Source organism: Stegodyphus dumicola, chromosome 4, assembly GCF_044657685.1.
Source record: "Stegodyphus dumicola isolate Sdum_Otavi_A_Nest chromosome 4, ASM4465768v1".
NCBI classification, from domain to species: Eukaryota; Metazoa; Arthropoda; class Arachnida; order Araneae; family Eresidae; genus Stegodyphus; species Stegodyphus dumicola.
Genome location: NC_140771.1, coordinates 41207800 through 41218629, shown reverse-complemented (window position 1 = coordinate 41218629; position 10830 = coordinate 41207800). Strand labels below are relative to the sequence as shown.

At 32.1% G+C, this 10830-nt stretch overlaps 1 protein-coding gene across 2 annotated transcripts in view; it reads right to left on the bottom strand.

The window, feature by feature from the left end:
* Nucleotides 1-1445: 1445 nt before the first annotated feature.
* Nucleotides 1446-10830, bottom strand: part of LOC118196062 (hydroxylysine kinase-like) — a 29346-nt gene continuing 19961 nt past the window's right edge. For both annotated transcript variants that reach the window (XM_035367440.2, XM_085814754.1), the window contains 4 exons: nt 10584-10729; nt 8318-8489; nt 4315-4580; nt 1446-1916 (listed from right to left, as the gene is read on the bottom strand). In XM_035367440.2, the coding sequence (XP_035223331.1) occupies nt 1728-1916; nt 4315-4580; nt 8318-8489; nt 10584-10729 (773 nt within the window). In that variant the 3' untranslated portion in view covers nt 1446-1727. The remainder of the gene's footprint in view (nt 1917-4314; nt 4581-8317; nt 8490-10583; nt 10730-10830) is intronic.

Genomic DNA, 10830 nt, shown 5'->3' with positions numbered 1-10830 from the left:
GAAGGCAATCTAAAAGGAAGGAGAAAATAACTTATAACGGTATAGCTTTGAGTACACCAGGTATAGAGCAGAAACTAGCGTGTTGTCCTACGCTTTATAAGTCCAATTTTATCTAACATATTGGAAGTTGGTTACGTGGTAGTTATTACGTATTACTACACCACAGAATTACGCATCTATCTTTACAAAACTAACTTCTGGAGAGCGTGGGGAAAATTAAAATTATAAATGAATGAAATTGCTTAAGAGCCAAACAAATGTGATGAAATGTAACTTCTTATTAAAAATGTAGCCAAAATATCTCTGTGAATAGCGTTACTAATGCTTTTTCCCTCCAGATATACTGGAAGGAGGCACAAGAGTTCAAGAAAACTACGCAGTTCAAGCAGAAGACTAAAAATTTGTAAAACAATTTCTTTGTCTTAGTCTTAAGTTAGAGTAAGTCTGAGTAAGGTTGTAAAGCTGGAGCTGATGAATATGAAGTTAAGAGTCTTAACGTTAAAGTTTTGCAACTACAGTTGAAAGTGGCTACAGTATTCTTCAAGGTTCTAGTAACAAGGACACTCAAATGAACAAGAATCCTATAAGCTTTTGGATTTAACTTTAATCTATTACAAACTAGCTATTAAAAACACAAGTGACTTTTGCATCTATAGAATTTATGCTTAAAAGAGCTCATCTTGGTGGCTGACCCGCCTGTAATATTTAAAAACAGCATACCTTTAAAATTTTTCCGAGGCACAGTCTCGCGCCCTGGAGGAAAAAAATGTTTTATTTCGTATACCGTTGCCACCGCTCAGCTTCAGATCGCTTAGTTTGTGAATCAAAAATTCATGAAAGTTGTATAAAATATGAAATATAAAATTCGAAATTCAAAATTCGGTCTTCCAGGTGCACATGTTCGAGTGGAGGACTACGCTATTCAAAATTTAATGACTCTAGGTACCGTCATTTTTTCGAAGGGAAAGGAACATTCATATATATATATGCAGATTTTTCATTATTTAATTTTGTAAAAAATAATGCAGAGCGATAATATTTGGTGGCAGCCATTTGAAAAGTGATACAGCCGTTTCTAGTGATTCGACGCAAATTGCCGTTTCGTAACTAACAGCCCATTTGAGAGAACACCCTTATGGGCGGAAAAAGAAAAGAGAGAGAGAGAGAGAAGAAAAATAAAAAGGCTAGGAATTTAAGGAGAAAAACTAAGTTATCCATTAAATTTTAATTTTATTCATTCACTGTAATTAAACGGAATACATTAGTTACGGAAGCATTCAAATTATGAAGAAAGAAAGCAACATTATTTAAAAGACGAAAAATATTGAGCTATTTTATTATTAAAATTTAAAATTAATACGAATATTAAACGAGAGGTGTTATCTCACAGCTTGATTAAATATATATGACTGTCGGGAAAAAAAAAAAAAAAAAAAGAAACAAAATGAAAAAGTAAAAATTTCTTTATTTTTCGACGATAGCTATTCTCGGGTAATAATTAAAAACATAATTATTTCTTAAAATTCTATATCAGCAAAATATGGTATTTGATCAAAGCATATCTTATAATACATTATTATTCCTTTGCTCACTTAGGCATTCGCAAAAAAATATATTGACATCAAATCTTTTGAATACAAAATAGGCTATTGTCATAATTGCCTTATGAATGATTTTTATAAGGTTACAGGTCATGGGATTTTACCTTTACAATTTTATATATTATCTTAATTATTATATTGTTGCTGTATCTTCTTCCATACATTTAAAAGGTCTTCGTTGCTTATATTACATATTTGCTCTAGTCTATTCCATCCTGATCTTGCAGAAATGATGATATATGAGTTTCCCGGATCTTGCTTGTAACTGTAAGCTCCTAGGACTAAAGATTGGCACAATCGACAAGCAATGCACATCTGAAAAATTGTACAAGTACTGTATTAAATGGAAATAATTGAAAATAATAGTCGCTTCTGTATGAAAATGTACAATGAAACCTCTTATGACGACTATATTCCACACAAGACTACTTCTGAAAATGTACATAACATAAATAAGTACGATCATAAATAAAATGGATATTGAAGGGCCCTTGGCCATCTCCAAAGAACACCAAAAACTATCTGAAACTTTGGGCGGTCTTCTTAAAGAGGTTTAACTGTGTTATCTAGAACTTTCAGAATAAATTAAGGGAAAAAAATTTAATATCTAGGGAAAGAATTCAGCGGAAATTCTAGAAAGAAAAGTGGTGTCACTTTGACTGCTAACAAGAAAAAACATGCCTAACTTTCAGCAGAAGCACAATTGATTCGCCCAGACATTAAGATTTTCATTGGAGTGAAAAACATTTTATTCGAGCTCAAATTGAAGGCATTTTGAATTCTAGGCCCTTGCATCCTTTATCATCTGAACCAGAGGATTTTGATATCTTGACACCAGGCCACTTCCTGATAGGCAGACCTATCACGGCTATTGCAGAACCTAATATTTTAAACATTAACGATAATAGATTAAAGATCTGGCAAAAATTGACTAAAATAGTGCAAACAATTTGGAAGGATTGGAGAAATAACTATTTGAGTGCAATGCAAGGAAGAACTAAATGGTTCTTTGAAAAAGACAATGTCAAGGTTGGAACTATGGTAATTTTAAAGACTGATAATGTTCTTGTATGTAACTGGCCTCTTGGCAGAATCGTAGAAATATTCTTAGGTAAAGACAATAAGGTTAGAGTAGTTTCAGTGAAAACGAAAAGAGGTATTTTTAAAAGATCAATTAATAAAATTTGTCTTTTACCTATGCCAAATTAAACAAAAAGTGTGTTTGTAATTAATTATTGTATTTTCTTATTATAGTAGTTTGATTTTTTTGATGTTATTATTTGATGTTTACAATTATTTACCTGTATTTCGTATTGTCACTCTGTGTAATTTTTTATTGTAAGATCTAATTTTGAATGATTACATCATCTCAAGGCGGGCGGTATGTTGCGCCTGCGCGCGCATTTCTTTACTAGCTTCGGCGCATGCGCCTTGAGTTCTTGGAGTTTGTGACATGAGATTGTGAGAGAATTCGTGGCTTCGAGTGGCCATGAACGATGTAAATTAATGAGAATTAAAGTGAGATATAATACAGTCCATTGTTCCTGAGTTTATTGAATTATAGTGTAGTGCCTGTGCAAAACAACATTCAATACAGTACAGTTTTCTTTGTGACTTAAATTTTGCTAATTCTTGGTCTTGAAGAGCTGTGAAAGCAGAAACTGCGGTACCACTATATTTTTAAGGAAAGAGTACATTGCAACCGACATATACAAACACTGAAAAATGTGTATGATGAAGCTCATGAACGATATAAGTAAGATTTGGAAGTGGATGAAAATGTTTAAAAGTGAACATGCGTGTTAAAATTAAATCTCATAAAATTCATCCATGATAACCAATAGAAGGGAAACAACATAATTTTTGTTCAAGTGATGGCTGAGAAACTTCGCTCGGGTCCACCAAGTTTCTACAAGATGAAATATCGAAAACTGAGTCTCATGGTGAGTTTCTCACCAATTAATAATTTGTTTTTAAAGAGCAGAGGGATTTCACAGGTAACTACTATTTTGGGAATTTTAAAGATTCCAGATAATAAAAAATATTTCCTGGGATGATTAAAAGTGTAATTTTACTCGACGTTCTTCAACGTTGTTCAATAATGAACAGGCACTTTAACTACTTCGTTAAAAAAAAAAGACTTCCGTGAGAAAAGACAGCTCAATATGGAGTCTAGTGAATGATTATCGCAACAAAAATGCAGTATCCTTCGTTTTTTTTTTTATCTTTCACAGAGAAGTTTACTTTTCTTGTACAAAAAAGGGAAGCTCTCTGCGACAGAGCTTTAATACCGGTGATGTGGAAGATTGGATGTTGGTTAAAGTTATGTCTACAAAACTTTTTTTTGCACTGTCCTGGAGAGTGATGATACAAATGCATCCTCAATAGTGAGGATTAATTTAAAAAGTGCTACGTGCTTTGATTTTGCAAGAAAAGTGTACCTATTTTCAGGGAGTTATGTATGAGTCATTTTTCTTCAAAGTTTAAAAAACAGTCTGACATGGAACAATAAAATTCTACCAACAGAAATCGAATAAAATCACACACATAAGGAATAAACTTGTAGGAAATTTCTCTGTAAAATGTTCATTTAAAATTTAAATAAATAATACTTAAGGTATTTTTAAACAAATATGCATATAATATCCTTACAATCCATCCTTGTATTTACATTTATATTAAAATGGAAAATGCATTAAGAATTAATGCTAACCCTGAGCAATGATAATTCTAAACCACTTAGGGACCTAATGCTTAAATAGCCTGCTAATGCATGTCCGGTTCCTTCTAGCGGGTCGACGATCTTGCAGTCCAACATCGCGTAAGCTAACATCACTCCGATATCCCAGGCATAAGTGCTGTAATGAATGTCTTCAAAATCCAGAATACCATCTACGGAGTAAGAAGTGCAATCCGAAGACTCATTTTTTATCATCTGCACCAAAATATTATTTTCATTGAAGTCACCGTGTATGAAACCTGTAAGAACAAAAGTTTTTACATTAAGAAAAAAGTTTTCAAGTTAAGAATAAAAATTTAAAAATGATTAAATTCCTTAAGTAAGAAAATTTGAGATCACAAAATTTCTTTCAAAAGGCTGCATTAAGGAATATCTTACGAAGAGCAGTAGTCAAGAAATAATATGACTCAATAAATATTTTTAATCTACAGTGAAACATTTGCTCGCGAATTTAATTCATCTCTGAAGATCGTTCTTCAAACGAAATGTTCGCAACCCAAAACAAATTTCCCCGTAAGAATTAATGTAAATGAATTATTTCATTCCTACTTGACAACAGTACATTGTGCACGAATTCTTAATTCAAAACCCAACGAAAAACGGTAAATATAAAACAAAAACGTTAAACTACTTACTTCTTCATTGGTTCCGATTATTAAAAGGAAGGTTCAGAGAGGAAGGGCACAGGGGGCGGTCCGCCCCTGGCACAAAATTTTAGTGGTGGCATTTTTCGCGTGAAACATTTTAAAGAAGGTAGTCATGTTAATTGCCAAAGCAAGTAAAGAATAATGCAACTCTGAATTGCATACGGAATTAAATTGAGGAAAAATATTGGTTTTTACTTGAGTAAATTGTGACGCTTCGTCTTCTTTGCTAAAATACAGGTAATGAATTAACTAAAGCTAACAACTCCACAACTAGGATAATGTCCAAGCTGGCTCTATCGTAGGATCGGCGTAACTAAGCTTAATGGCTAGAATAACGCAATGCCGCAGAATACTAGCAAGAGAATCCAAATTAACAAAGTGGCATTCAGCAGGTAGAATACTCCAATTCTACCTTCTAAAGCCTTCCTTTATATACCCTTTTCTTTCTTCCTCATTTAAATATCACGCGAGCTAGAAATTTACATTTTGGCAAGAAAATGGAAATGAGGAAGATAGGAAAGCGGTTTAACATAAAATAACTGGTTAAAGAACTAAAACCATATAAAGTATTCAAAGAAATCACCACGAGATATCAATAGCTACATATCCTTGTTATAGCTATTTTAGACCATCAAACTTCTGAATGAAAATTACGAATGTGAACTAAATTATGATCATGGTTACATTAATAATGAACAATTCCCTGTTAAAGAGACACATATTTCAAGTGTTTTATTTCCATTAATGCTGTGGAAAACGAAACAAGAAAGTGGAAGTGCGGTCCTTTGAAATTTTTGCACTTTAATTCTAAAATACAATCTCCAGAACAAAGTTTGAAATACTGATATGCCTGTGCAAACCCTCCTTTCAGTTGCCATAAGTATTGTAAGCTGTGACAAGATATTTCTAAGTAAAAACTATTTAAAATGTATTTGAGAACGAAAAATGTATATTTTGCACCTAAGACATCTTTCTGTGTTTCTTGTCATTGATGGTTTTACGAACAAATATATATATATGCATAATAAAAATACATACAGTTATATAGAAAGATAGGTAGATAGAGTTATAAGAAGAGTATTTTTTTAAATAAAAGTCATTTAGAAATATTTTGGAACTGTAAGTGTTTATTTTGTATTCATAAATATTTGAGAACTGTAAATTTTTACTTTCCATTTAAAAAGTAATTAAGAACTGTAAATGTTTACTGTGAATTTAAGAAATCTTTCTATACTATCTACATTATTTCATCTGTAGCAATGACGTAGACCTGTACCATGTCAGCGATCGTTTTGAGAACAAACATCAAACAAAAAATGATAATATAATTTTAAAATGCTGTGAATTAAATTTTTCTTAGAAGATAAGTATAGTTTACATTTATTTTTTAAACGTCATATTTGAAGTTTTTATTCAGTTATTTGTTTGTATATGAAGAGAGTCGGCAAAACTGGCAAAATCAGAAACCGTCCCGGGCGGCAAAAGTTCTAGCTATGCATGCCAGTCCGGCAGTTCTGTAATCAAACTCACATTGTTTATTAGTGTTTTGCGACTTATTGCTCTTCCGCTTGTGGAAGAAATGCAAAATAAGACAGTAGTATTTTTATTGTGTTCCCATGTATATAATACGAGAATATGTAATACGAGTCTGAATATTTTCCGCAGAGGTATCCTTCCCATTATACAGACTATCCTCGCGTTTTTTACTTCCTTGTACGAAGTAAAAAGGAAGTATTGTAATCGCGAAAAGTTTCAGGCAGCATATTTCAACGAAAATATCCATTTTGACAGCTATCGAATGCAATTTAACGATGTTTTTGCGTGTTATCTGTACGTAAGGACAGAATAAAACACTCTTTTCCTTCAAAAAAATTATAAAACTGCTTTAAAATTAATTCTGAAGAGAATTTTTCGTGGTGTCTATACCAACGTATGTACGTACGTGCGTACTTACGTATCTCGCATAACTCCAAAACGAGAAGCCTCAGGACGTTAAAATTTTGTATATAAGACTGCTATAACATGTAGATGTGCACCTCGTATTTTGGTTGCAATCGGCCGCACCAAACGTATATAAATATATTTATATATCCACTCTGTTACCCGGCTCAGTGATCTCAGTTTCTTTACTCTTACATGTTTGTAAATTTTTTGCTTTAAAAATGATTGTATTATGTTGTTTTTATCTTCCGGTTAAAGTTTTTATGCCTTTAGTAAATCTGTATGCAATATTTTTAGAATTATCAACAGTTTTAAAGTTGTCTAAGTGCCGCTAAGCCTTTTTTTAATGGCGGCCATTGATGTTTACATTTGAAACAGGAGACTTGTGGATTTGTTGCCAATCTAGAGAAACTTAGTTTCCCAACAACAAAGAAAACGCATTCATTTATTATTGCCAATTAAATCATGCTTAATTCTTTCTGGAATTTTTTCGAGGAAATAAGTGTTTAAGATTTACTTCGTAATTTTTACTATAGATATTTTGAGTTTTTATGTATTTTTGCCGTCTCGCGAAGTGAGAACTGAATTAATTGAATGAGAAATACTCAATCGTCTGTGAAAAACTGTTCCTTTTTTGTTTTGTTTGCTTAATTTCTTTTATACATCATTCTAGCTTTATTATAGTATTTGAATAGAACATGTGGCAACGATTAGATAATTCTATTCTTTAAATGATATAAATTTTGTGCATTATGAGTTATAATATGAACGAAATATATAAGTTAACTGTTATATAATTATTGAATTGTATAACAGTTAACTTAGTTTCCGTTATATAATTATTATATAAGTTAACTGTTATATAATTATTAATACTGTTAAGTGAATCTAGCGCCAGAGTGTCGCTACGGTAAACAAATGCTAGAGTGAATTTTAAAGAATGCATTTATTCTATTGTGGTTTATGCGCTGTCGGCGAAGTAGATTTAATTCAATCCAATAAGTTTAAATGAAATGCAAGAAAAAATGCATAAATAATTTAATATTCCGTACAAGGAAGTCATGTGGTGTACACATCAGATTTTTTTTTTACCTTAACTAGGTAGTCTAATTTATCCTTTGTTTTAATTTTCCTATTTAGGCAAATATTTTTATGGAACAAAGTAGCGTAAAATTGTCATTTTAAAGAGTATTGAAACATTGTTCTCTTGCAGTATGAAAGAGTAATATTCATTTCTTGATATGGCCTACTACAAATTAAAGTTTAGTTTATTTGTCACTGAAAATTAAAGCCTTTGCAGGGATATATATTCAAAATTCTGTAACTTCGTCAATTATGAAAATAAATACAATGCAAAAACAAATAGTTTATCGATAAAGGGGACTTACATTTAGGAGCATTTGCAATATTCTCTGTTATTTCTTCAGGATATTTTTTCAGAACACTGAGCACTAGATTCTTCTTTTGTTCCTCCAAACCATCCATGAAATTTTCAATTTCTGGTACATGTTCCAGATTCCAGAAAACTTTCTTTTTAAACAGTGCTTCGCATTTGAAGTCCTACAAAATAAATTTTCCATTAATAAACAGCAGTAAAATGATAAAATGGAATCTTCCATGTGTGTGATCTGAAAAATAATGAACGTTAAGTTTGTTCATTTTGCATAATTTTCATATAATTAACAAGATGTTTACATTGTAAAATTAGATGAAATGATGTTTATAGAATTATTTTTCCTTAAGGGGATAAAAGAATTCATATCTTTATGAGGAATTACTGAATTTTCCTCTGTATGCAATCGTGATGTAAGTGGTAGTAGCAATGTGTCCGACTAGCAATGATATGACACAAAGCTGGACTTTAGGAGAAGGCATAGTTGACCTGAGGTAGCAAAGGACCTGAGTTTAATGGAGGACGCTTAGCTTTAAACAAAGCAAAACAGGAAAAAAAACTAATAAAAAAATTATAAAACAATTCCTTGTTCAAGTCAAGTTTCAGTTCATAGTGGAGACAGACAGTATAAAGAACATACGATCCTTTTCTTAGGTCCGTGGCGAGCCATACGAAGCTAAAATCCTTGATGCGAGGTTTATCTCTGCAAGCTTTAATTTAGAGGCCGATGCCAAATAGTACAGCCAGTAGGATTTTCACATCATTTTTGTGACATGAAAATATCAAAGATTTTAATGTTGTTAAAAATAATTAATTTGCTTCAAATATTTTATATCATATTTACAGGATTTTATACATAAGCGCATCGAATATCATGCTAATCAAGAATGTATGTGTTATTTTACTTATTATTTGGAATTAAGAATTTCCCATAAGGTTCTTAGATATTAATTTATATGTTCCAACGTCATTATTATGTTCAAAGCATTTATTTCGTATATTGTATGACACATAAATGCGTAAAGCACAAATAGGATTACATACTATATATCATATGTTCTAAGGTTGGGGTGTCAAGTTGTTCACTGGTGCCGGTTGGACCATCGAAATTTGCCTACGGCCCACGGTTTGTTTCTATTGGTGCCGTATACAATGTTGTAAGCATAGATGTTTAGTATATGCTCTTAAGGTATCTGCTTACCAATTTACTGTTCCTGATACTTCATCGGGACATATGATTTGTCTGATGTGATATGTTTGATACTACAGGTGTAATAACTTCCAAGTAATATCCTCACTTGACGTTTCATAAGTCATTTTCAGAACATGTCAGCGGTCTGCAGCTTGTCTGTCACCGCCGGAGTTAAATTTCTTGGCATCAATCAATGATTCCGCGTCTGCCCTATTATGATATGCGAGTTATAACAGTATTATCTCGGGGCCATCACTGGAGCAGGTGGTGCTGGATTGCGTGAAACTGATAGCATTTTCTAGATTATGTGCAAGTGCAATATTATATGTGATATATTTAATATAAGCTATGAAAAGTTTAGTAATTAGTATCATTAATATTGAACTCTAATTACATATATAAATTAAAAGTATGGCATTATTTCTATCGAAACGATATGAAACGGCGTTCAGATTTTAAATGTAAGTATAGTTATTAGCTTTCATGTCTGAGAATAGAATTCTTGCCATTTGGAAATTTTTAGTTCTTTATAGTTGAGAGTTTTAGAGTGTTTTTGCCTTGTCTGGGAGCATTTCGTTTTCCCAAGCGAATCAGACATGCCCTCTTAGTCTTTGCATTCGATAGATAGCTGGCGTAGTCGAAACGATATCAAAGTAGTTTCAAAATCCTTCATTGATCAGCCACTGCTGATATTTCTTGCGAAGTGAAGGCCTCACTGGGAAGTCATTATTATTATGACGTCCAAACATGTCTTTCATTCCTCCCAGTAACTCAACTGTTTGTCACCAGCCTTTAGATTGTAAGCCTTTGAATGGAGCACATGAGCTATAGATGCTTTTAACATCAAAACAAGCAATGCTCAATTTGTGTGCGTGTGGGGAGAGTAAGTTTAAATCATATCTAACAATTATTTAAACAGGACCCTGAGTGCGAACTTTTAGCATTTATTGAATTATTTTTAACAACTATTTTAGATGAATATGCGTTTTTTCGCTGTATAGTATATACTAAATGAAGGAAATGTGAAGAAAAATATTTTATTGTTATTTAAATCCAGAACTATAGTTACCTGAATAGCGTCGTGATATCTTGCTAGTAATGCTCCCCATTGAAAAAGCAAGTCACTTGTGTAAGTTACAGTGGATATTGGTACTCCAGAAATGAAGGTTAGGAGATGAATACCACATTTCCTTTCGTCGGGAAAATTGCTTTCAACTGAAAAAAGTATCAAAATTTTGAAAAAATAAACATTAGATATTCTGTAACATGAAATACATGGATCATTGTGAGTTGAAGAAACTTATTTAATCATATAA